This window comes from Apteryx rowi, unplaced genomic scaffold (genome assembly GCF_003343035.1).
Source record: "Apteryx rowi isolate R43461 unplaced genomic scaffold, aptRow1 scaffold_6, whole genome shotgun sequence".
Classification (NCBI taxonomy): Eukaryota; Metazoa; Chordata; class Aves; order Apterygiformes; family Apterygidae; genus Apteryx; species Apteryx rowi.
The window spans coordinates 289,956-317,279 of record NW_020450871.1 but is presented as its reverse complement, the minus strand read 5'-3'; the positions used below and the strand labels follow the sequence as shown (position 1 = coordinate 317,279).

Below are 27,324 nucleotides of genomic sequence, written 5' to 3'. Positions count from 1 at the left end.
TATTGTTGCTGTTTTATTAGATGAGCGTGGTCGGCGGGATCAAGGCTGTGTAAACACTTAATCTCGCCAGGCTTCAGTTCCACACCTGTTGCACGGCACTAATGATACCTCCCTGCCTTTGCTGCCCCATGTGTAATTGCACGTGGATGAGTGTTGGTCATGCCAAGTGGTGAGACCTTGGCCATGGCCAGTGGCTTTGGCCCGTGCACAAGGGGAAACTGAGGCCCGTGCCCATTAACTAATATGCAAAATTGGGCTCTTCATGACTTTCCTTTCCTCCAGCAGGATGGCCTTTTTCATTAAACCTAAAAGCTGGGCATAACCTGTTCGTAGTCTTCTCATTGTCAAGATGACACCTCTATTATCACTCCTCTGAGCCCATGGTGGTTGTGGGGTTGGATGGGTATATCTGACTTGAGAGTAATGAACACTTGTGGAGAGGACAGTGGGTTTTTCCTCCCCAGTACACAAGCTGTCCTTTAAAGGCAGTATATTCAAAAAAATTTAAAGAGGGAGAGAAAGCTCTAAACAACAGGTCCAATTCAAATTGACACTGGTCTGCAGGGGAAGCAGGATGAGGGAGTTGTCCTTCAGTCAATATTTATCATCATACAAAAGTTAGTGTTAAAATGTATGCTTGCACGAAGCTAAAATGTGGTCTCTTAAGGGCAATGGGAATCTTGCCTGATACAGTAGGAAAAATTTGTCTGATGTGCTTTTTGTTTTGAGACTTGTTCTGTCTGCTAGCAAAATAGCTGGCCAGGTGCCTTCATGGTATTGGTTTTAATTTGTTCTTGCTTGAAGTGTACAAGCGGGAAATGATAGTTTTGAAATGGTGAAGAAAGCGGGCTGGTTGAGCTGTTAGGCTCCTATGTTGCCATGATAACCATGTTAACAGCTGCTAATGGTTTCTTAAGCTGCCAAAGCAGCCTGAAGATGGATTTAACACCCAACAGACACCTGTTTTTAGCAATTTAGCTCTGCAGGCACATGGCACGATACTGCAGGGGTCCTGTCCATAAAGGACAGATAAAATGTGTTCAACAGGTTGCTTGGGAAGCTGGAAATTGCTGGCTTTCTAGTTCATATTAGGGTTTTCGTGATACAGAGTGAGGAGGAAAAGCACGGTAAGAAAGAACTTAATCTGGAAGAGACAAGCATTAAAGTGATTATTTGGTATTTCAAACCCAGCTCTGTCTTCCAAAGCCCTTGGTATCTTTATGTCAATTAAAGGACCCTCGTTCCCTTGGTCCTAGTGTCCTCCCAAGGTTCAAAGTGCTTTGCAAATGGGAATAAGGTGCAGCTTCTCCCAGATGGTTGGAAGCGCCTTTTCCATGTCTGAAAGGGTCCATCTGTAGCAAGATCAAGCTGCAAAATGACCTTCACAGCCATCCTAGCCCCGAGGCAGGGTCAGAGTTCCTGCTTGCTGATTCCTGCACTGCTTTCCTTAAGTTCCCTGAATGACTGCTTATCCTCAGGCCCCTTCCCACTGCTCCAAGTGCTGCATTTTTCTGCTTGCCCCTTCTCTTGATACAGCTCATCCGCTCTGACCGCAGGGACTCCGGCTGCCACCAAAGCAGACCAGAGGCTCTCTCCCTCCACGATCCCTGCCCATGCTGGTGGGATCATGGCTGGCTCAGTTGCAACAATTGCTTTGCCATCCTGAGAGGATGGAGAAAATGGCTCATACGATCTGTGTAGGTTAGCTCAGAGCCAAGGCCTGGGAACTGGGAGGCTCTCCCCATAAACCTTGCCTTGGCACTGGGAACGCCCATGGCTCCAGCAGCTTTGGTGGGAGAGTACCTGGGGATGCTCACGGGAAAGGAGGACCAGGCCCCTGCTGGGAGAAGCAAGCTGAGCTAGGAAGAGTGTGTTGTGTGCAACAGCCATGGCCTTTTGGTATATCTGGATCATGCTGGGGCAAAATTTCACTTCTGACCCAATCAGGCCCATATCAGCACCTCATCAGTGCTGGGAGGAAGGTGTTCGCTTCCCTGCCGAAGAGGGCTGGGAGCCAAGACTCCCTCTCTCTTACTGACGCCAGGCTTCAGACCCACTGCTTCAACTTCCCAAAGCTTTGCTTGACCCTTAATTATAAGGAAGGGTTTTTGAGTGGTTTCACTCACTAATTTGGCATGAGCTTCATGGAGGGAAGGTGTTGCAAATGTCCGTACAGGACGCCTGTATACACCTCCCTGCCGAGAACAGCACTGCACTTGCAGAGCCCTGTATGAACCAGCTCAGAAGTGAGCAAATAGGATTTCTTTACATGAAATGGGTTTCAGGCTTTTTCATTGACATGGCAGGAATGTGTATAATAATTACTGGTTCCTGAACAAACCCTGACTGTCTTGGTTTGGTAGATGAGGGTTCAGTCTTTGCTGTTCTTGTCCTTTGAGTATATTCTGGTTTTACTTATTTTCTTTTAAGCCAAAAACTCCTGACTCTGTGCACTTGGCTGTGCCATCAGGTATTCTTTTCATGTGATCAGTGTGCATTTCCAGAGTGAAAACTCACCAGAAAACTGTAACTGGCTTTTAGTTCTATCATGAACTTCAAAGAGATCAACAGAGAAAGGATAATTGGAAAGAAAATCCCTCCCAGGTTATAATTATTTGTCCCAGGAACCAAAGTTCCTTAGTGATGATACATATTTTCCCTTTTATTTTTCTAGTGCCATGGGAACCTGGCAGTAGATAGTCTCTGCTGATACGTGTAGCGTATACCTGAACCTCAGCTCAGGGGAGCGCAGAAATCACGATACTGGATTTGAACCAGTGATCCATCAAGACTTGTTTCCAGCAGTACCGGAGCCAGCAGCTTCAAAGGGGAATAGAGCTCTGCAGTAGGCAGGTTATCGGTTTCACAGGGAAAGCATCCCTCAAAGACTCCCGTCAGCCAGGGATTGTTCTGTGCCTTGAGGCTTTTTGTTTCGATCCTTTAAAGTCGCTTTCTTTTCTTCCTCTGAGAATTGGTTGAGTGGGAATTCATAGCCCTCGCAGAGAACTCTGCTGTGCCCTAATGCAACGTGGAGCACCAGTATTAAAGAGCTCGTCTCATCTGGCCGTGGTTGTATCGCTTTGTTTCTTGGCCTCTCCTTTAGTTCTGCTTCTGTTCCCAGCTCTGTTCTTCGGCATCTTGTTTCACAATCAATCCTTTCTGTCACTTCCTATTTTATTTAAGAAGTTGTGTGTGGCATGTGATTAGTGGACCGTTGCAGGATGCTCTCATGCTTGTGACCAGCCCCAGTCCTGTTGATGTTTGTCCTAATTTATTGACAGCCCAGACACTGGCGATGGTGACTCTCCTTGTAATAGTCTACTGGGGAAAATGGGGCAAATCCCCCCACCGTGGGAGTGAGTCCAGAGGAGCTGGTGTCAGGTCCAGAGGTCCAGAGGAGCTGTTAAAGTTGGTGTCAGGTTGCACTGGGGTCCAGCACCGTGCCAACCTCAGCTGTGCTGCAGGAGGCCACCTGGGTACCCTAGAAAGCCACTGTCATCTCCTGGCTCTGGAGCACTCCTGGTGCTCACCCCCTTCAGCTCACCAAGGTTGGTAGCACGGGTCCTGTGGCTGTTGGCCATGTGAAGGTTTTGAGGGATGGCTTGAGCAGCTGAGGAGTCCGATTAGTGAGCGGTGGCTGCTGTGGTTACAGCAGCCTCTAGAAACAAAACACACCTCAGTGCCAAGCAGCAGCTCTTGGATGTTCTCCTTGCGTTGACGGCCACGCTCGAGAGATACTGATGCCAGTGAGTTCATATGAACACAGATGAAATTATTTTAGTTTCTTTAAGACAGAGTAATTAAATACAGTATATACGGATCCCTCAAAATGACAGCCGCCCACAGAGCTAAAAACAGGAAATCCATTAACTTCATTATTTAAAAAATAAAATAAAAATCTTCCCAACTGATTCCTCTGTCACTTAAAGTTCTGCATGGAAGGAGGGCTAATTTAACGCTGCATTAACTCACTGTTATCGCCCTCCTGTTACCTAAGTAGTTTCTAATGACTACCCTGGAGAGCACTTGGAAGCTTTTAAAAGTTTTTATGCTAAATTTTTTTTTCTGGGTGGTTTATACTTTAAGAACAAAAGTTATTGATAACATCTTTCCAAATTTTTCAACAACATCAAGAACTATTCTGTTGGCTGCAGAACTGTTAAGTATCACTAGTCTGTTACCTCTTTAGCAAATGAGAAATTTGAAACATTTAATTTAAGTGGTACTTGAGAAAATTGATGCAGCAGAGTTTTGACTGTGGGAAGCTAGTTCAGGGCGTGTTGGTGTCCGCAGCAGCAGTGCTCCAGCTGCGGACRGGGCGGCACCGGGGACTCTGGCCTGAAGCTCTCTGCCGTCAGTTTTCATATCTCTGGAAAGACCTAAGACCCTGTGGGCAGAAGGCTTGAGAGACRGACCTCTTTGTTCTGAGATCCTTCAGTGAAAGGCACGACAGAGTTGAGAAGTCATTAATCATTTTCTTTCTTCGTTGTCTTTTCCTCAGAACTGGAGTGGACTGACTTTTTCTTTTCCTTCTTTTTCTTTCTTTTTTTAAATCATCTCTCCTTGTTTCTCCGTCCAAGTTAAGATGCCCTTCTAGGGTTAGGGTCAGCACTCTTTGCATTTAGGTGCTAGAATATGAAAGCCTTGGGGGGTTTTTTTGTGACTTAATGAAGCATTCTTGTTGCTCTGCAGTATTCTCAGGTCCTAAAGTTGAAGCTTGTTGCCATACATGAGGTGAAAAGAGGTYTTTCCTGTACTTAAGGCATTTGAAAGTTGGCAGGAGTCAGTCACAGGGCTGAAGGGCACCTCCTCTCTCCCGTTGCAGCAGAGCGGAGGTGCAGAGCGTGGTGTAGAGGTGGAAGGTTGACCTTCCCGGACAGAGCCGCAGTTAAAGCTGTGGGTGGCCATACACTGTGGAGCAAAGATACAACAGGCACGCTGCCTGTGCAAGGGATTTCCATGAATTTCAAAGAAAAACAGTGTCTTAGTAATGAGTTGGTTTCTCAGAGCTCTCTGAGTTGCAAGCTATGATTTGGGATGCTGCCTGTGAGTGAATCTGTGCACGATGTTAATGCCCAGGACTTAACTTTCCCTGGGTAATTGGAAGACCCAAAGTGCTCTGGAGTTCAGCCTTGCATGCATGCTTTGCCTGCTGATGGAGCAGATTCAGAACTGCTCTGTGACATTTTTAACAGGTTTTTCATGTTTATAGAATGATTATGTAACTGCATAGAGATCTGGTATTTCTATTAGGAATTGCCAGAAATCTTTTCCATAGGGAGCCCTGGGAAACCTTTTAAACTTGACACAAACTTGAACGTGTCTCGTATGTGTTCTTTGTGCCTCTGCTTTTTAGTGATATTTGGAAAGCCAGAGGAGGAGGTGAGTGAGTCTTTATCCCTTCGATAGATTTGTTGCCTTTCTGAAAAAGGGAAAAAAGACTGCGAGGAAGACAAAAAARGGGGCAATGCCACTGCTGGCAATGCCTTGTGGAGAGCCCAGCGCCTCTGGGGTTCAGATCGCCCACCTGGTTACGACTGCAAACTTCTGCACACTGGGTTAAAGCGAGTCGCTGAACATGCTCTGCTTCTCAGAGCTTTCCTTCTTCCATCCCGTTGGAGTTGGTTAGATCCAGCTGTTGCCACCTTTATGCCTGAAATGGCCCAACAGCTCCAACAGGTCCTCTCCTGTCGGACTTTCACAGTCATCTTCTGCACCGCGTTGGTCTTCCCTGCTTTGGGGCTGGTTGGTGAGCCCACCCCACGACAGCATCCCTTTGCTCTTGTCTTCAGCAGAGAGGGGGAGGAAAAAGCACATTTCAACAGGTGGCAACTAAGACATGTGAAACCTTTGCCTGAAAGCCAAACCCGGCTGAAGCTGGTGGTGATTTTGCCATGGATGTTAGCGTGGCCAGTAATTCACGCTGAAGATGAAGGACTTTGTAGTTAGCTGACAGGCGCAGGATTTTAACTTACTGGAGAACGGGTTAGTAACACACTTGAAAAAGATGCAGCTCTTTGCTAGGATAGATGGGACCTCTGCTTCCCTTTAGGAAGCTTTTACTGTGGGTGATGAAAGCTGTAGTGATTTATGCAGTATTTTGTTCTAAAAAAAAAAAAAAAAAAGAAGGCAAGGAAAAAGTAGAAACACTTATCTTCCAGCGTTTCTTGAGGTTTCCCTTTCGCTGTTGGAAGAGAGGGCCACGTTTGCCCTGACGGTCCTCCTTTAAGACAAGATGCACTTACGTGAGGAGTATTTATGTCRGTAAAGTTCTGCGTGTTCCTAATTTGGTTCCTATTGCTGTAAGCGAGGAAGCGGTTTGCTGGGCGTCCCGGGGGGGGACGCAGCCAGCGCCTTGGCCGGGGGCATGCGCCGGCAGGCAAGCGCTCCGCGGCTCCGCTTGCCGCTCCTGCCAGGCGTGAGTCCATTTATTGCGGTGAAGCTGCCGGAGGTGGTCGCAGCGAGTGTCTGCAGGCTGAAGTCCTTATTCACAATATAAACATTAGCCCAGCACATCGTATTTTTTGAAAGGCGTTTCAGCTCTGTAGTTTATATTATATCATACTAAATTTCAGGGAGGTAGAGAGGAGAGGCTCAGTAGCAGTTAATCTAATTCCATGATAAACATGTCCGTATTGGGYATCTTCCTTGCTTTGGCTGCCGGCGAGCGTGACACACAATATTCATAGGAAGACAGCTGCGCTAGCGGCTCCGCGGCTCCTCTGCGCGCTGGCTGCAAAAGAGAAAGCTGTAAAACGTGCGCACGCTGTCGGAGCATTTGTCTGTGCCGTGCAAACGTGCCCTCTGTACGCTTTGTGCATGTACGTCTGAATATACAGGGAGAGCTGGTTTGCCACTGCACCTTATCCCATATTTTAGGACAAAATGGGAACTAGTAAGAATAAATTCTCTGAGCTATTTATATTGTTATAGCTAGGTGAGGGGTTTTTTGATTTCGACCAAAGGATTTTCTGGGGAAAAATAGGTTAACTGAAAATAAGAAATATCCTTCTCTTTGGACCTGGCTGCTTTGTATTTAGCTTTGAAGGCTTCCTGGCCTTCTCTGCTGTTGTCCATGTAAATAGCAGGTTGCGGTGGGACCCCGGGAAGCCAAAGGGGCAGCGTCCGGGGCTGCATAGAAAGGTGGCGTCGGGGCTTTGCTCTGCAGCCGTGGACAAGCTCCGATAACTCTGCTGTTTTTTCCATCAGGTATTTGACGGTAAATAACATAAAGAAGAAAATTGGAAASCTTAATGATATAATGCTGTATAATCTATATCCCCTTAGAAATAATACTGCCTATAGGGAGCCATAACGGTGCTGCTTTGGACTCTTTTGGAGAATGTTTGTACCAAATTGACTTTTTTTATATGTTAAGTACCAGTAATGTTTTCTGCAGTGTATCGGCTGTTCCTGCCAAAGCGTGCGGTGCTTCCGCGGAGCGCCGGTGAGTGCTGCACCGCGCCGGCGCTCGCGGCTCCCGGTTCAGGCAGCAAATGGCTTTTGGCTCTGGAGATCAGTTCATGTCAGCTCCAATTCCTAGCAGCAAGTTTAAACTTTTGGAGGAAGGGCCTTATCTAAATTTGAAGCAGCAAATCACGGGAAAAGCTTAAAAAGGAAAACGGGAAAGCTTTTCTGCGTTTTTCCCTGGCCCGTTTTCCGCTCGCCTTCTTCCCCGGGCCCCTCGGCACATCCTCTCCGCCGCTTGCCGGCGCCCTGCTGCCCTCCCCCTCTCCCCGGCGGAGATTTCAGAAAACGCCAAACTCCGTATTTTGCTGCACCRAGTTGGGAGCACGTAACGAACATTTGAGACGCGCGTGGGGCAAGCGCAGCCACCATTGGCGGTTTATTTTATTTCATTTTTTGGGGGGGGGGGGGAGAAATAAGAAAAAAACTCGCGGACGCCTGTGCGGCGGCGCGGGGCGCTGACAATGGCGCTCATTGTGCCGGCCCGCAGCTGCTGAAACCCGACGAGATCCAACTGCCGGCAGCGGGAGCAGGTGGGTCAGCAACGTGACCCCGGCGTTCCCAGCAGTATCAGTGTGCGCCGGGGGCGGCGGGGGCCGCGGTGCGCCCGCGGKGGCGGCCCCCGCTTGGAAAAGGCGCCCGCGAGGATGCCGTGGCTCGCGGCTTGAGGGCCCGCGTTTCACCTGCGAGCTCCCCCCGCCGTCCCGAAGCGCCGCGGGATTAGTGGTGTCCGCTGCCATTTGTAAAAAAAACAAACCCCGTTGGTTTGTACAGGTCTGGATTTCGTTCCTAAAATACTAGGATTGGGAAGCGTCGCTACGCACGGTGAATTAGCAACGCTAACGGCCAGCAGTCGTCTTCGCTCCCTAAGGGGCACCGGGTGTCTGGGTTTGCGAGCTGCTGCGAGCTCCTCGGTTTCTYTTCTGGTGCCCTGGAGGTGCCATTGAAAGCACGGGGTGCCCATCGCGTGCCGTTCCCTCTGCACGGCGGGGGTTGCTCGACTCTCCCTGGGCCTGGCCGGGGCGGTGGRATGGCCTCCTCCATGTCGGTGCTTTTGCCGTGCTAGAAGCATCCTGAGAAATGCCGAGGCTGGGATTTTCTGCAGCGTGTCGGAGGGTCTGATATGCGGTTCCCCTGATGTGCAGTGGTGGTGGCGGATGCTCCGGTGCCTGGTGCTGCCTCCGGTCCCCCCGGCAGTAACGAGTGCATCTCCCTAATGAGGATCACGGGRCAGCAAAAGCAGGAGGGTGAGGTAGGGAGAAGGATGCTGTTGGAAAGCACGAAGGAGCAGGTAAGGAACTGTTGCTCCTGCTGCATTCCCCGCTGGGGCTTGCAGGCTCAGCTGGTTTCGTGCAGGTGCCGCGGTGCCCTCGGGCTTTGCGAGCCTCAGAAGCAGCATTAGAAGGTGGCGAAGCTCCGGCTCAGCAACGTGCAGCAGCCAGGTGGCTGCCGCCTCTGTGCCTTGCCAGGACTGCGAGGGATGCTCGAGTCCGAGGAGGCTTTTAAGGGGTGGATGTGAACAACTGCTCATAAGGCAGCAGTTAGGAGAAATGCAAGGTTTCTGCTGATGGATCTTATAATCTCGCTTTCTGATATCAATTTACTGTAAAGTGAATCCAAGATGGAGCAGAGCTGCCCCCCTTTTCCCCTCTGCCGTAGATACAGTTGTGGTGTTGAACAGCATGCTCACTACTGCCAAAGCCTTCATGATTTAGCTGTAATTTTTAGAAGAAAAGACGATGCACTTAGCATCTCCGGTAATCCTGCCATACCAAGTGCTTTTATTGCAGGTGGAGTGGCATCAAAACATGCTTCATTAGCGCGTGATTCTGCCTGGAAGAGGAAAGACAAGTTACAGGCAGGGATGAGCCCGTGTTAAAAACAGTTCACACCTATGTCTGATCTTTCACCTGAGCTTAAGGCTTAGACCAGCCTGTAGTTTTAAGCCAAAATGCAAACAGAAATAGGTGACTGACTTTGGGAGAGAAGGTGAAAGTGGGGTAAGCAAGTGGGACAGGAGTTTGGGAAGACCGTGGACAAGGGAAGTGGGGCTGCTGACAYGGGGAAGGCTAATGTGAGAAGAGGCCGGGACCAGCTCGGTTTCCAGGTGAGCAGCACTGGGAGAAATGAAGTGCAAAGTAAGATGGGAAAGGGGAAAATGTAATATCCAGAGGCAGCAGCGAAACTGGGGAAGCTGCAAAATTTCCACCAGAAGTAAAAAATGGGGGATAGAAGTGTGAGTCAAACCAGGAAGGGGAGAGTTTTGGTGTTTGGTAGGGGGAAGAGGAGGAACCGGGGCTGCACAGTGCCGCGACCCGCCGGCGCGAGGAGCTGCCCAGGACGGCGTACGCGCCTGTCGGGGCGGTGTGTGCCGGTACAAAAGGCCGATCCGTGTGACCACGTTACCAGCTGCGGCTCTTCGAGAAGAGGGCTGTTAATAAATCGGAGGCTCTTCGTGCATTTCTGCATCTTAAACTTGTTCCCCTTAGCAGGAGCTCGACTCTGCTCTGCTGCTGCCGACCTTGCTACCAGATCGGGGCAAGTTCAGCACGACGCTCGCGCTTCGTCTGCGCTGGCAAATCCGCCCACTGCTGCCAGCCGGTGCTGATCAGTCGGAGCGGGAATGAGCTGCGAGCCGAGGAGGTTCGAAAAAAAGGGAGACTCCTGAAACGGTGCTGACCCTAGTTTGTCCTTGGCTGCACTTGCAGTTAAACCCCGCTCGGGGCCGGCTTAGCTGCGCCCGCTGCCAGCGCCCGGTGTCGGCAGCGGGTAATTTAAGAGGTTTCTCCCAACAGCTGGGGAGCGGYGTTTGCTCCTCCGCGAGCCAGCCCCGGCCGGTGGCTGCGCGGCYGCTGGAGCAAGGGATGCAGGTATGGGCCGGACTCGGATGTGTACTGGGGCTGCTGCGGCTTCCCGTGCATGCGTGCATCCACGTGCACGGGCAGCGTGCTTGTACGACACATCCCACGCACGAGAAACGCGCCGCCTGGATCGCTTTAGCGCGCTTTCCCCCCACGTGCACCAGCACCTCCCTGGGAGCTTGGCTTTCAAAATAAAATAAAACCTGCTGCCGCGTCCTGCCGGGCGAGAGGCGACGCCGCTCGCCGCGGGAAAGGGCGAGCGTACGGCCCTGCAGGGCGGTCGGAGACGCGGAGGCTCGCGCCTTCCTGCTCAGCGACCCAGCGCGCATAGGATGCGTCTGCAGGGGAACACAGCGATTAACATATGAAAACGCCGATAACAGTGGGATTCTTGTGCCGGCAGCAACGCGCGAGATATACTACCGTTTTGGTGCCAGTTAGCCCCGTAACTGCTGCTCGTGGCTGGGTTTAGTAACAATTAACCTTTCACATTTTGTATTGGCCATTGCTGTTCTGGTGCAGCTGCTTGTATAACAATATACTTCGCTTCTCTTCTCAGAGGCGCTAATTTTGGCAGTTGGAGGATCTGTTCTAGAAACCACAGGATATATGGAGGAAGAATGGGGATTTTTTTTTAATAGCTATTCAAAGTACAATAATCTCTTTTTTAAAAATCGTTACGTTTTGATTTAAGGGACCTCGTTCGTATTAAGAAAAAGAAGAGGTTCCATTACTGCAGCTAAAAATATTCTAAAGTGAATTCAACATATTTATGCTTGTGTGACAACAAGCCAAATCACGAGTTTTGATAATCTAGACCTGATGTGCAGTCAGGTGTCTCGCGTAGAGCTATGAATTCCTTCCAGCTCCAAAGAGGTGTTTTCCCTACCTGTTTAAGCAGAGCTGAAGGGAAGGTGATGATTACGGACCAAGCTTCGCCTCTGCTGCTTTACAGCTAGGAAAGTGCCTGAAGGGCCCTTGGGAAAGTGCACGGCTGCGAGCGATCCGCGGCGTTACCTGCTTTCTGGCCTGTAGGTGTGTGCCACCTCCAGTCGCTGCGAAACAAGCTGCGTTTCGGGTCTTTGAACTTTTATTTCTTGCAGTACTGTAGCCAGGTTTGCCAAGTCGGATGTGACGTGTGCAGGCGCAGCGAGTGCAGGGCGGTTTTGGCAATGCTTGGCCACGAGAGCCGCGTGTATCCGTAATGAGCAAGGATGCTCTCCTGGTCCCCGAGCAAGTCCCAGCTACGGTGGTGGTAGCAGACAGGTGGAAAGAGCAAGGTCTCAGATGGCTCCAGCCAACTTGGTGAAGTTTCAGAATTGCTCTGACTTAGCCCTTCGCCATGGCTTCAAAGGGCAATTGTTTCACATGGAAATATTTAAAAATTAATATATATATATATAAAAACCTAGAGGTAGGATAAAGTTGGTGCAGGGAGCTTTAATTAGTTTTTGGCATCACTATGTTGTTTCTTAACAATGTGGTGGAGGTCTGACTTCACCTGTCCAAACATAACTGCTGTGTTCTGGCTCCTTCTGAATGAGCATTTCRATATTTGTGCTGTATGCTTTGCTGGGAAAATAAAATGCAAAGTCTGATTTGCATGAAGTAGGTTATAGCCAGTCTTCTCCAAAGTGTTATAGTATCTCAGGTAACAGGTTTATCATGTGGTTATAAGCCTGTGTTTTGATCTCCACTATACTGGTATTAAATCTAGAGTAATTACACCAAATCCAGTAGTGTGGAAAGCAAGCTTGATGGATGATTTGGACTTCTTTTCATTATGATTTTTCTTTGTGATTAAAGATTCAGAGCTTCTGGTTGCACGTTGAAGCTGATGATGAATAAGACTTAATGTGATTTTAATCATCCTCTCTTGAAGACAGAAGCCTGCCCTTTCCTCCACCTGGCGCGACTCCAGCGACGTCGCTGGAAATGGGCCGCGCAGGCCAGCAAAGACCTGGCTCGTTCGCCTCTGGGGCCTAGCAGGTTCGCAACGAAAATCCTCCACGCACGTTTCTCGGACACTGCCAGCTTTGGACAGCGGTGTGCAATGTGAAAGTAGATTTCCAGCCAGGTTTACAGTGATGGTTTGCACATGCTCGCTAGTTTTCCGCTTTCTCCAGTTTTTCAGGTAAAAAAGATTGTGTGCCACCAGTTGTGTTACAGGTGGCTGCATTGATGAATCCATGCAGAACAACTAAAAATGCCAGCGTTCATGTGAGGTACCGCCTTTCTCAGTAGGAGGATGGCTGCCTTCTCTGTCAAAGAGAGAGGAAAAGGTGTCGGCATGCTCCAAGCTGCCGCGCTGGTGTTGCAAGCGCCTCGGCACGACAGCACGGAGAAGCCTTTTGCCGCTTTGAGGAGGTGGTGCTCCACGCTGCAACCAGCAAGTCGCTAAAAAATACGTGTTGGTCTGCACAGAGCCGCATTAGGGGCACACGGTACAGGACTGAAGTTCTAAGGTTACTTGGAAAGACTCGTTTCTTGCAAAGCTGGTTGTGCAGATGGCAGTTCGCGGGCGGTAACAGGCCTCCTTAGACGTTGGCTGATGCAGTTGTCGTGGTGTGAGGTTCTCTTCTTCCCTCCTAATGAAGTTGCTTTGTGGATTTATGTTTTCAGTGGCTCACTCAATCCATAATCTAAAGCGATCAATAGTGGCACTAATTAGTTGTGTCCCTGGGTCATCTTGCCAGTTCCCAGGGTGCTGAAAGTTGTATTTTTCCTTTGCTTCATAAAAGTACATTTTTTTCCTCTTTTTTCATGCTGCATAAAATAACCATGTAAACAGCAAAGAAATGTGACAGATCGCGCTCGGAGAAAAACAGTGCAGCCAAATTCACCAAACGTACTTGTCGTGTCATCGATGGATAAACTGAGATAATATGGTCTTAGATATTAAAGATACTAATAGTGGGAAATACATTTACAGGTGTACAGTGATGTATTTTACTGAAGTTGACACTGTCTTGTAAATTGTTTTAATTTTGTGTAGCTTAGTGTGATACGTGTATTATAGCTAATTTGCCTCAAGTTAAATAAAACAGAAAAAATTCTTCTTGTGTATTTAAAATTTGTGAAAAGATAGTTTCTAAGATTTCTACAATAAATATATATATTTATTTGTTTCTTGCATGTTGGCCCTACAGGATGGGAATCACAGCTGCTGGAAACAGGGTTCCTGGGGATATTCCTTTGCCCGCTCTGGACCCTCTCCCGACTGCCCAGTCACACTCCGCCTTCCACCATCGTCATCTGGGGCTTTCGGTGGCTGATTTTCAGAATTATGCTTGGAGCGGTAAGTGCAACTTTCCATTTTTGCTCTTTGGTGGTGGCAGCAAAAGGAGTGTCCCAAAGCGTTAGGGGCAAGATTTATTTCAAGTGCTTCGTCGTAGCAGAAAACCCATCGCTGGTACAATGTGTTGGAGTCTTCTAGTTTAGGATTTTTTCTAGTTCAAAAGGAAGGAGAATGCATCAGGAAGTGCTTGATGTTTCTGTTTCATAGTCTTTCAATGTCTTTTTATTGCTGTTTATTTTTAAGGAGGACAAACACAGGGGTAAGAATATGTGCGTTGACATGTTGGTGCTGTACTTGTGATTGGCTCTTTAAAAGGAATTAAAGTGAAGTTTAAGACTTGGGCATTGTGGCTTTTTGATAAGGTGGTTGGGAATCCAATGGGTAATTCCCAGGAACCTGCAGCTTTGCACTGAGTTATTTTTGCTTTGTGTGTGCTTTACTGAAATGTCATTCTCCGCTCCGTGCGTTCAAAGCAAACAGTCACTGCGTTCCTGTCCAAGTGCCGATGGAAATTCCCAAGTAGCTTATGAAAGCATCCATCAGGAAGTGACAGATCTTTGTTAAAATAAAGGTGTGGCAGGGTGCTATCCTGTGATCTGCATCAGGATTTTGGGCCTTTCAAAATATCCAAAATGTTAAGTCAAGGATCATCTTAAGTCAAGGATCATCTTAAGTCAAGGATCATCTTAAGTCAAGGATCATCTTAAGTCAAGGATCTTCTTTTTTAAAGACTGAAGGCAGGTGGGGTGGATATTCCTGTGTCGACTTTCTCTAAAACCTTTCTCTCGTCCCAGCTCTTGAGAGGCTGGAATCTGTAATCAAGCTCAATAAGCTCTTAATTCTTCTTCTCACCTTAAACATTAATAAATAAATGAAAGAATAAGGAAAACATTTGGGGTCTTAACCTTACTGTTACCTATTTTCAAGGCAACTTTGTTAGCGGAGAACGTGGAATTGCTTTGGATATCCTTGGAAAATCATGTTGCATGTTTGCTGCACCCAAACGAGGCTATCTGGCTGATGGCTGTTCAGGAAATTCACCTTCAAAGAGCAGAAAAAATGCCTCTTTTCTATGCATCACACAACTGGTGTTTCAAAACCCACTATTTGATGCTATTTTTTTTTTTTTTTTTTTGGCCATGTCTACTGTGCAGCATTGCCAAATTTTGCACTGGTAAAATGTTTCCTAAAGCTGGAGGGATTGGTTCCTGTAATTCTCACTTATGATTAATTAAATAGATCTAGTCCTGCTGTGGGGCAGTAGAGATGGATTAAATGACTTCTTAAGGTCTATTCCAGCACAGTTTTCTATGACTATAAAATGTCTGCATGTGTGGATAATCCCATAGATTTTAATGCAACTGCCTGTTGAAAATGTTCAGTAAGGGTTTATAGGACTAAGTCACATTTGTAATGCTTTTAAAATGCCATAAGCCTTTCAGTTGGAGTCCATGTGAATGGTGCTGTTCTGATGTGGGTTCTGAGCATATAGGATGAGCTTCATTTTTAGATATCAATCTCTTAATATAGAGCAGAAATAAAATTTAAAAAACGGGCAGGTGTCAGAGAGCAACTAAACCAACCTTCATATGCAGCTCTGAATGTCACCATATCCTAGGGTTGAGGCGACCCAATGCATTTGTAATTTCCACTTTACTTYAGATAGCAGAAGCCCAGTCTCTTAGGAAAGCTGACTTGGGTAGAGAAGAGGGTCGTCTGGCGCTCCCGAGATCGGAGGGGGACATGGAGCTAATGTAAAGGTCTCCGTGCAGGGCTGAGCAAACAGGGTCAGGACCTTCATGGCAAACAAGATAGTCTGGTTTGGTGGGTAAATGAAAAACGATTTCAGTCTCATGCAGTCTGTTCCATGGGATCTTTTCCCCGGATAGATGGGAAAGCGCTATTGGAAAAACGGCTAGAACGGTTCCTAGCAAAGCTGCCGATAGGAAGGACGCCGAGCCGGGGAGGCTCTAGAGCTTTGTTGCTGGCTATGGGTAAACGACATTAGAAGGGAAGTTTGATAGCCAAGCGGAGAGCAGCGAATGAACTCGGGAGGGAATAAAGGAAAATGATCCCCCAAAACGGCCTGTCGTCAACTGTGAGACAGTTCATAAAGCTGAGCATCAGCTCTGCTGCGGCATCAGAATCGGTGCCTAGAGCAGCAGTCGGGGTCCTGCCGGGCTGGCGTCACGGCGGGCGCTCGCTGCCCAAAGCCTCCGTCTTCGTGGAGGCAGGCCTGGGTTCGGAGGGATGTTCCCTGCTCGGTGGCAGTGCTGCACAAGATGGTCCACGAACTGCTGCTGGCCGGGTGCAGAGCTCCCCGGGGACCATAATTTGCAGCCCATGTGAATATTACGAATGTTCAGATCCTGGTCTGTGTGCAGTTAGGTCAGTGTGTCCGGCACATATGAAAGGTATTGTGTTAGGCTAGTGAAGTTTTATTGAAGCTTTTTTGGATGAGAAATTAGTTTTTCACTAGCATTAAATTTTTGTGGGAATGTGTCTGTTTTTCCTGATGTTTTCCTGCTTCTCATTTGGACAAAGAAGCCCATTACGGTATTTTAATTTGGTTAAAATTCAGATTTTCAGAAGTTGGCTGGAGCAGGTCCCAGTCACAACTTCCCTCAATGGGGCTGAGGAGGTCGAAGTCCCCAGGGCAACTGCTCTCCGTCTAAGGAAGGATTTGTACTTTAAAGCAGAGCTCAAAGCTTAATGCACTAGCCAAAATTGACGCATGGGTTTCATAGTAGTTTTCAAGTATTTTCACAGAATCACAGAATAGTTATGGTTGGAAGGGACCTCTGCAGATCATCTCATCCAACCTCACTGCTCAAGCAGGGTCAGCTAGAGCAGGTTGTACATGTCCATTTGGATTTTGAATATCTTCCAGGAAACGGAATTGAAGGCTTGCTGCCTGCCAGAAATGCCCCTCCATGTTTTATTACAAATTAAATTTCCTATCCTCTCCTTTAAACGCAGAATAATTACACAGAACAATAACTACTTTAGTAGCTGACCTGCACGGTTTCTTCATAAGACCTTTGCTGTCCACAAAGATATAAGTTCTTAAAGTTTTGTAAGTGCAATAACATGGTGCCAGCTGGCCTTTAATGGTGTTGTTTGGGACTCATGTAGCTGCCCTGTGACATGAGAGGTCCCAGGGTCCTCTAGAGCTGTGTGACCCATGGAGTGATTAGTGAGGAGCTGAGATTAGATCCCGTAAGGCTGCCTGTTAATCCTTGGTGAAGTCCAAGATGCAAGTTACACTTCACTTTGACTGCAGGGCATGTGGGTTATGGGAGTGCTGGGAGCAACTTCATTGTTGGTGTGTTATTTGGGCCATTTGACACCAGCTGACACTTGGTGAAAATATCAAGGTAACCCCTCTGTCCCCTCTGAAGTTTCTGTTCCCAGGAGATGGAGACTGGCTTCTGCAGTCTTGATGCTTCTCAGCTTCTGCAACGCTTCTTCTCCGACGTGATGTTGATTATAAAAGAGACTGACAGTCCATGACACAAAGTGTAGAGAAATCCATCTATTTTTCTTAACAAGTTACATAATCACCAAGTTTGTATCCAGCTTTTCTTTTAGAATGGAGTTTGCATCTGCGCTTTGCTCCGTTCCTGTTAATTGTAATATATATTCTAAATTATGGGACAAGTTTGATATAAAGCAAAACCATGCTCATGAAAGAGCTCTGTTATTGTTATCTCTGCACCGCTTCTCAGTTTTATCTAGAGGGTAATAACTCAAGTTATTTTGGAGAGAGCTCGCTGCAAAAGAGATGCCGCCCCTCGAGTCCTTTGTCTGTCTTGGTTGCTGATATATAAGTAACAGGCATGGTAGAGTAAAACGTGGAAAGGTCATTAGAGGGGGATCTGCTCCAAGCAAGTGGAAATCAGTGATTGATGATATCTTTAATGTTTTGTGGCCCAAACACGTGTACGTTTCCTTCTAGGCTGGGGTAATGACGCTTGCAGGCACTGGGAAGCAAGTTTAATGCGTGAAACCAAAGTATCCTCCTAGAGCACAGGTGCACCTGTTCAAAGGCAATCTCTGATTTCTCCACTAATCTGGGCAGGAGCTGAAACATGTGCACAAATGTGGAATGAGGAAAGGTTTCCCATGGGTGGGATTGGCAGTGATTATATGTTACACAGAAGGAAAGTTAGACTTTCCTCCACAGATCTCCAGAGATCCTTCTAGCTGGTTAGGGTAACGTTTCCCTTGTAAAATGCCATCTTCCAAGCGAATGGCATTCCCTCAGGTCAGCTCTGCGTTTCTCACCTTGTGCTGCATGTGAGCTAAGCAATGCCATATGCAGTTTTAAAACTTGCCTTAAATAGGCAAGCTTGCCTTTCTTTTGCAATGTGATGGCTCCCAATAAAGCCTCTTTTCTCTCTTTTCTCTGGGCAGTGCTCTGCTGCGGCTGCCGTGCCCACCTTGGTGCCAGGGAAGGAGGGGTGGGCATCTCAGTAGAGTTGCCTGCCCATGTCTGCAGCCGTCTCATTGCCCAGCATCACATGCATGTACCTGCTGCTTTAGAAGTGTCTCTTCTGGTGGAAGTGTGGTCACTTCCACGTGGTCTCTTAAATCCTAACTCTGAGTTTTGCAACTTTTGCCTCTGAGACTCAAGTGAGGAGCAAAGGGTGTTTGCTGAGTTAGAGAATTTAGCTTGTCATCCCAGAGGTTTGAAATGGTGTGGTCAGCCCTGGGAGTTTCCATTCTGGGTTTTGCTCTCTTGTCCAGGACAGCAGCTCCTCTCTTCTCCCAAAGATGATCTGCCTTCAGAATGTCAAGATCAGTTGTTTACTGTGACTGTTTTTGTCGAATTTTATGAAGACCAAGTTCCATGGCTTTTCTTTTTTCTGAGGTTGGTTCCTATATCATGCCCAGTATGAGGGTGTGACTGTCACTCTTCAGCTCTCCCCCCCCCCCCTCCAGTGTGTTGCATTTGGGTACCTTTTCCCTGCAGGGCTCTAGCAACTTCACCATCTACATTTCAAGCCTTCACATTTGCATGTAAATGCTTAGAATTTGCACCAACATAAGCGCTGATGTTTGCTGTCCCTTTTGTATTAACCCATGAAGGAACTGAAGATCAAGGTCAATGTTTGTTGGATACAAAATAAACCTGCCTCTAAAGAAGGGGAGGCTGGACCTAAGGGACCAAATTCCCTAACCCTGAGTTTGCGTACTTGTTGTCATTGCCCCCACTGGAGTATATTAACCATCCTCTCAAAAGCTTCCCATATCCTTTCACCCCTCAGGCTTCCTTGCAACCTCCCGGTTAAGAACTGTTGGAGCAGTGATATATGTTTATACTTTTTAGCACATAAAGCATACAAAAGAAACCTACAGAACCGGTGGAAGACATCTAAGCAGCTTGTGGACCTCACAGATGTAGCATGTCCGCTCTCTTGCTCTGCCACTGGTTCTCCTCTTGTGTCTTCCCATGTAGCAGGTGGATGTTGCCCGGCTGTTCAACAGCATCCCCAGCCCAGCCTTGCTCTCTCCTCGGCTGATCTTAACCGTGTGTTTTGCTCCAAAGTGTGTGAGTGTAGTATTCCGGATCAATATTAGTATAAAACAGTCTTGCTCCTTCCTAACTAGTCCTCCGAGCAGTCCTAGGAAATATGCAGTTTTATCCACATCTAAAATATCAGTCATGCAAGTTGTTCACATCTCGGAACAGTGCCGTGTTTGAGGGGAAACAAAGAGGAAAAGTTTGAGCTCTTCTGCCTCGGGAGCGGATGGGGTCTGAAACGGGCCACGGAAGGCTTCGTGGTCCACATGTCCCATCACGCAGCACACGCGTGCACGAGGAGGGCAGCTCGCAGCAAGCCACGAGCGGCTCCGATCCCCCTTCCCTGGGAGAGCGCTGAGGCTTGGCCTGCCCGTGTTCAAAGGAGCAGGATGCCGTCCCTGCGTGCTGCTGAACGGGTGCCAGGCCCGGAACGGCCTGCAAGGATTGATCTCTCTGGCACGTGGCCTCTGGAAGTTCAGGTTTAGTCCTTTCCTCTGAGGGTAGCAAATAAATTTCGAATTAGTGAATTATATGCAAGGCCTTTCTGCAAAAGTCCTTGAAAAGTATTTGTGGTCAGATCTTGCTTTATCGTGCATGCCTTTCTTGGGATCGAGTTGGGCTTTCTTAGGAAAGATGCAGCTTAAGAGAAGTAAAATACTTCCTTTGCCACAGTTCCAGAAGCGAGGAATACATTCATCCTTTGCTTCTGCAGTTTGATTGGCAGCAAGCGCTGGGCTGAGCTCAAATATTGCTGACTTTTTAAAAGGCGTAATTATGTGATTCAATCTATATGTTTGATGTTCCTAATAACCCATTAGTGCAGGATGTAAAGACGGATGTTTTAGGAACACGCAGAGGCAACAGAAGAGCGGTCCCTTTGTGCGAGCGAGCAGCTTATTAGGAAATAAGTGATACAAACAGACTTTTATGCTGCCGATTTGCCTCAGAAGTACTCTGTGGCTTGAAGTTTTCGTCGTTTTGCTCGGAGCTCTCTGCCGCTCTGATTTGTGGAGCCGTGGGAGATGCTCCGCACGGCCAGCTCAGGGGTCTGGCAGCCCTTTAGCCCGACGGCAGGTTTCCATAACCACCCGATCTCCGGCGACGGGACGTGCCGGAGGAGCAGCTGAGCTTCCCTGGCTGGTGGAGCGGCGTCTCCCCTGCACCTCGAGGCTTTTTGAGGCCAAGTCACAGCTGTGTGTTGGGATTCGTGCTCCGTCCGTGCTGCTGGGGAGCTGCTGGTTCCAGCGACGGTGCAGCACTAACCGCGGCCGTGCACTTCGCCTCTTAGGTGGACGAGTTTCTGTTTGGTTTGGTTTGAGACAGCAGTATTGCCTGCGAGCTCCCCTTTTATCAGCACCGAGAAAAATAATTTGTAGCTAATACTTTATTCAGCAAATGTTATTCCCTTCCCTTTTTTTACAAGAGATTTGAAAGTAGGTGACAACTTTGTYGAGTTTATATGTGCTGTGTAGTTACCTGCTGTAGGTGAAAACCGTGCTGGGGGAGTCAGAATMCCGGCCCGGCGCCTTGTGTGCTGGGGAGCAGTCGCAGGCTGATGAGCTGCCAGCATCATCTTGCTTTAGGGTGGATCCCGAAGGCCATTAGTGACTGGACAGGTAGACCATAAAATACAGTTTCTGTTTCTTCATTAGGTAAGTGTTCAGGAAACGTAGTGAGAGCACTTGTTCAGAAATGCAAGAATTTGATTTTCATCAACACTTGCATATGCAAGTGTAGTTGCATTGATAAAACTTAATAACTATAAAAAAAAATGTAAAAGGATAGAAGTAAGTGAATATGATTTTAAGTAGATTTTGGGGAGGAACCTTAGTCAATGTGAATCCTGTTGAGCCCCCTGTAATCGGCCTCAGTGGGTGAATCACGACAGCGCAGGATGCCAGGGCACCTTCGGGCCTCCCTGCGCGTGGTTTTCCTGCAGCGCCTTGGCTGTAGCGCTCCCAGTCTGGTTTCCAGCGTGATGCCGGGGCTGCGCTGCTGCGGGAGCTTGCTTTGCATCGAGCTGAGGCTTGGCTTGCAGAGGCTGACGCTTTTGACTGTCGACATGACGGTGATGATTTCTTTGCTGATGCTCCTGAGGGTCAGCTCTGCTTAGCATCCATGGCTCCTCAAATCTCACGTCAGATTTTTTTTTTTTGGCAAGAAGTAGTTAAGTGTGGGGATGTGACCTTCTACCAGCACATCTTTCCATCAGTAAAGCAGATATAAGCAGGGAGACAAATGTGGAGCCTGGCACCTCCCCGCGTTATGTATGGTTTAAGGCATCGGTGTGAGCGTGTGTCAGAAACGGGGATCGGGAAGGTTAAACACCTCGAGACTCCTGCCCCGCTCGGTCCCACGAGGCTGCCACATCCCTGTTCGGTGGCCACGGAGGTGAGCTCCGCGAGCAGCCACCCCGGGCCGAAGGGTTTGCTCGCCGTTACTGTACGATAGTGGGCTGCTGCTCGGATTTGGCTGTTCTGGTCCAAATCTGTTGGCTGCAGTTCTGGGAGCTGAGCCGGTCGTGTGGATGCAAGGTGCTTCCAGACCCGGTGAGCGAGGGGGGGAAGCCACGTGTAGTGTGTCCCTGAAGCAAGTGGAGAACCGACGTGCGCTTTCCTTTTATCCCCGTGTTTTTTGTGTCGTGCAGCCCTCCAGGTAGGAGATCTACCTGGGAGGGCTTGTGAATATTGGCAGCTGCTCTTTTTTTTTTTTTTTTTTTCCCCTCCAGAAATGGCGCGGAGCGCGGGTTATCGCAGCGCTGGGGCACGGGCATGTAAAAGGTGAAGGAAACGCATCAGTCCCGCAAGCAGGCAGGGTGCCGAATGTGCTGTACCACGGCCGGACGGCAGCGGGGGCCGTGTCCGCGTGGTTAGCTCGGAGRCGCTGGGAGTCTCCCCCACTTCTGCCCGGTCTCTTGCATGATCGGGGGCTTTGTGACCATCAAGTCTGATTTGCAAAGCGACTTCTGTGGGCCCTTCTTTGAGGTACAGGAGCCCCCTTAGCTCGCCTCTGCTCACGCTGAGACCACCATCCCGTGCGCCTTGGGAGCCGCCTGCGCTGAGCCGGCGTCCGCTGCGCCTCTTTGCTGGGTCCTTCTCCGCGTGCCGCCATCCCGTGGAGATCCCGGAGGGGCCCTGCAGGCGCCGACGCTTTGCAGGCATGGCACGGCGTGCGCCCGCATGCGTGCATCGCCGCCTCGTCYGGCCTGCGAACGGAGAGGTGGTCCGGTCGCTCCTCCAGGGTTTCTCGTAGGTATTTTATTTTGCGGCGGCATCGGTTTGCAGCGCCCCGTTGGCGGAGAGCGCGCAGCGCTGCCGGGATGCTTCACGGGATGCGCAGCGTGCAATGACCGATCAGCCGATGTCTGCAGAGCTGGACGGGGCGGCGTGCAAGCGACCGTCCTTGCCGGTGGTGCCGTTGGGCGGTGGGGGGACTCGAGAGCCGGGCTGGACCCCYGCCTCGGGAAACCAGCAGCAGATAGGGAGTTAAGGAAGGGCTGGGGCTCACGAAGGATCGCGGACATATGGAATAAGTTACCGGGGAAGGTGACTGGAGCAGAGAGTGTAAGTGAGTCTGAGACATCTTGATTAGTTTCTGGAGGAAAGGATTGAGGAGTGTAGTGAAAAAGCAGGGAAACAGGATTTAAAGCACATTACCACTTTAATTTAAAAGTGCCCAAAGCAAGGAAATTCGGGTTTAAGGCTGCCAATCTCTCCGTCGCTCGTGCAGGTGTTCCAGCTTGGAGACCCCTGCGGTGTCCGCATGGGATGGACGGGCGCCCGGCAGCCCGCGGCTCCCTGCGGCCGGGCCCGGCTGCTGCCGCTGGCCACGGGGAGGCCACCGAGGCCCGGGGCATCCCGGGCTGAACCGTGGCGGCCGCCCCAGCCGTGAGGCCCCGGGGATGGCCGTGGGAGCCGGGCGTGCGACCCGCCAGCGCATCCCCCTCCTTCCCCTGGTTCCTTCTTCCTGCGATTCCCGCGGCGCTGCTCCGGGGAGGCTCCCGGCCCCGCGGCCTCCGGCGAGCCCTGCGCCCCGGGACCGCAAACCCCGGAGTCCCACCTCGGCCTCCGAGCTGCTGGAGCGAAACGCCGCGGGGCGAGCTCGCGGCGGCCTTGCTGCAGTCCCCCGGCGCCTTTTGGCAGGCGCAGGCTTGCAAAAAACCTTGAATCCGCTGGTGTTTCAAGCATGCACAAAAGATGGGTTTTCTCCTGTGAATCTGACAGGAAGAAAGGAAGAAAGATCATTTAAGGGGATAATCTCCAAGAAAGAAACAGTGCAAAGAGATTTATAATAATTAGCAATAAATTCTTCCACTAAATTCTCGTGATTATTTTATAGTAAAAGATGTTGCCTGTCCTTCATCCAGTGATACGTGTTTTCACAGAAGGAGGATTAATTATTTCCAGATTATGTGCCTATCACTATATATATATATATTTTTTTTTAACAAATAGAAAAAATGCTTCTTTTAACGAACTTTAGTGAATTATTTTAGAAACTAGTGGTTTATGCTAAAATCCTCACTTTTTTGTTTTGTTTTTCCTTGGATTCTTTTAAAAGTGTCATAACGTGGGTGGCATTTTAAAGGTTACTGGAAAGGGTGGGGACGTGATTAGCTAATAAGGGAGATGAACTTTCTGGCAAAAATAATGAAGACTTTGAAGCAAACAGAATCTGGATGCCTGTAGTAAAATTACATTAGATGTAATGAAATAAAAGTTGGAATTTGGGAGATCTTTGTAAATACAAAAAGGGGAAAAAAAAAAGAAGAAGAAGAATCAAACGGATGTAGTTGTCATTTTGGTGACAAGCGTGCCCTGATCCTGGGCATTATGGCTCTGAAATTGAGAATAATTATTCTAATTTGTTTTATTACATTAGCGTGGGTAGGAGGGAAGAAAGGGCGCTTTCTTTTATGGCTTTCTCATTATTCATAGGAGAGCTCCGAAGGGCCAGACTCCTGACTCGAGCGCCGGGGCTTCATGGGAATTTTTGGAAAATGATGTCTGCAATGTTCTGACCTTTGCCGTCCCAGCTGCAGCCCTCCTCCTCTCTGCGGGGATCCCACACTTGACTCCTTAGCAACCTCCTTTGTGCCTCTGATCTCTCTCCATTTGTCTAGTAATAGCCCTTGGCAGGAAGACTTGTTGTTCCTTCAGTGGCTTAAAAAGGCATGGAGCCGTTAATGCCAAGTACTTTTCAAAATCCCTTTCACCCACTCCTTACAGCGAGTCTTCAAAGTCAATCAAATGCTGATGCAGTCATGGCTGGCTTTCAAAGGGTCTTTCTGGTAGCAGGGGGAAAAACAACAACAAATACAACAAAACGAAAATCAACAGCAGTGACTTCTCCTTCAGAAATGTGCTTTTCGCTCCCGTCTGAATTTTACAGGGAGTTTTGGTGCTTTTCTGTCATATTTGGTGGTGACTCTGGCTTAGCTTTTGCACTGAAACACTTGCTCACGTTGCGACAAAATCACTAGAACTAGGTATTTCCTTTGCTGCTGTGTTGGATGTTTATTTTCTTGCTGATCCGTTATGGGCTGTGACAGCGGGGAAGGAATTGAATTACYATCCAGGACCACTGTTTTCAAAACCAGTCCTGCAATAACTTGTGTTGATTCTGTCCGAGCGTGGGCAAAGCGTTGCTGGAAGAGAGGCTTTAAAGTCCTCTGCGTCCCGTAGCTGCCTTGCTTCCCCGGCGCAGTGGTAGAGCCGGGGTTTGCAGGGCAGGAGCCAGCCTATCTGGAAAGCTGCCGTTCGAGAAGTGTTCGGCATAATGTGCAGCTCAAATAACCTTAGAGAGGTTTTGAAGCCTGGTCCTTTAACCTGCTATGCTGGGCCAGAATTTAGGAATTGGGGAGGTCCYGTCATCTTGGCACAGGCTTGAACCTGGACTGCTAACACAAAGGTTCATGCTACTAAGTAAAGGTATTTAAAGAACAGTGTCATTTGATGAGCATAAATTTGTCATTTGCTGGCTAAGTGGTATTYTAGCCCATTAATTCTGTCTCTGCGTGGAAGGAGGAGGAGAGGTTTGAATTATCAGCTGTTAATTTAATGAGAGGTTTGTGTGAACATCAGGCACGGCTGTAGCCTGTAGTTTGCTGCTGTCAGAGTTGTACTAAAAAGTTTCCAAAAAGCCTGATACCTGTGTCACATCTTTACTGTGTGACATTTCTAAAAGAAAAGGATAAAATACCCCTCTGCGGCATACGCAATCGGACCATTCTCCCTGCGCTCGTGCCGTAGAGCTCGAGCGCCCAAACAACGTGTGCAGGAGCCGGGAGGCTCTGTGCTCCRTGTCCGCGCTGTTCTGGCCCGAACCGAGCCTCTGGTACCCGCGCGGCTCTGCAGTTGAAGGCTTAGACTCATAAATTATACAATTATTTAAAAGTATGTAAACTCTTTCAGAGTCATAATATGAGCCTCAAGGCAGAGAAGAACTGTAGAAAATGTATTGAATTTTCAGAAAAACTGCAGCCCTACTTAGGAGCTGTTCTTGTGAGCTAAATATTTTGTTCATTATGAGGCATTTGGGGGGAAAAAATGTAATCAATAGCGTGGAATTCAGAGGGCGAGCGTTATGCCTCAGCGGGAGGACTGCTACCCACTGTGTTACGGCTGCGGTGTCCTGCCCCCGGAGCATCTTTCCCCTGATGAACGCCGCATTCAAAGGTGATGCTTAATACTGAACTTGAAATAAAAGCCAGAAATTCTTCACGACTTACCTTTCAAATTCAGAACAATAGCTGGAATAGTGAACGGACTTGGGGTGGATAACAGCAAGAAAACGGGGGACGTAAGCGCCGTGGGTGAGCCCTGCCCCGCGCGCCCCTGAGCCCACCTGCACCGCTTCTGCGGGCAGCGCTCCGCTGGCTGTCGGCTTGCTTGTGCACAGCAAACCTTGTGTTTTAGTATTTCTGTCGCATGTTAAAGGAGTCGTATGTCAGGTCCTCCAGATCTCCCAGTGCTTTAAGCGCTGGGGTCCAGCTTGGTTTAGGAGTAGCGTGGCTGGTTGTCCCGTTGGTCGTCCCGGGTAGCAGAGAGACCCTCTCTCTTTCCTGGCACATGCTGCAGAACTAATGAGGGACGCGGACAGGTCCCAGCTCAGGTTATCGGTAAGCTGAGGTGTGATCCAAAGACAATCTAAAAGCAATCAAAGAATATACACTTCAGAAAAAAGCGCACTATTTGCTGTGAAAATGCACTTGCCTTCAGCGCCGCGGCCACGTGGTGATGGTGCAGGGAGCTTGGCTTTGCTGGTACCGCTGCCGTTGCTTCTCCAAGGGGTTGCACCACGGTTCGGTCCATCAAGGACAGGCTGGTCCCGGGGTTGTTTCTGGCTGTTTCCACTCTCCAGCCCTGCTGCCCGAGTGGGAAACTGCTGTGTTGGTGTTGCAAACCGTGCAAGGATAAGGAGTGTGCAAATCCAAGTTGCAAAGCAGTTTTCGTCGTGTGTGCAAGCAGCAAAGCAAGTCTCCTTAAATGCATTGCTTAGGTTAAGCCTGCAAAGCTCCTGACTCTCCTGTAGGTATTAATTTGGATGCTAATTACATTGCATTAGCTAAACTATCTAAATTACAGCTGGTTTGTCTTTAAAATATATTTGTATGTATTTGGCTTTTAAAAGATATTGAAAGCACTTTTTCTCGGGGGTAACACAGTCGGGGGTCAGGACGTTAAAAGGCAGCACAGGCTGGCTGATCAGTTGAGACTCCAAAGTGCAAGACACCATTTTCGATTTTCTCAGGAAATGTTTAATATCACAAGATAAAGTAAAAATCCAAATTCAGGATTTCCCTTCTTTTGAGTTTTTTTTTTCCTTTTTGCCCATCCTTTGTAGTGTTAAGCCACACAAAAAAGGTTTTTAGATTGACTCTAAATTTACAACTCTGGTCCCTGTACCCCACCCTGCTCCCCAGAGCTGGTATCAATAGAATTTTTGCAGACATAGTTTGAGTCACCAGGCTTTTTCTCGGCTTGCCGTGCTATTGGCCTGTCTGTACCATTTTTTTCAGAATTAATTTTGGGCTGAAAAAGTCTCAAAGAGAGCTTTGTTCCTCTTTGACACTCACTCCGGAAAAAAAAAAAAAAAAGAGAGAGAGAGAGAAAAAGAAAAAACCGTGGAAAATCTGACATCTGCATTGTAGAGAAAAATCAATAGATAGG

General features: G+C 48.5%; 1 protein-coding gene across 1 annotated transcript in view; it reads left to right on the top strand.

The window, feature by feature from the left end:
* The window catches only part of LMF1 (lipase maturation factor 1), a 205,341-nt gene that overhangs the window by 40,285 nt on the left and 137,732 nt on the right, over positions 1 to 27,324 (top strand). The window contains exon 2 of the mRNA XM_026083289.1: positions 13,478 to 13,626. Within this exon, the coding sequence (XP_025939074.1) occupies positions 13,478 to 13,626 (149 nt within the window). The remainder of the gene's footprint in view (positions 1 to 13,477; positions 13,627 to 27,324) is intronic.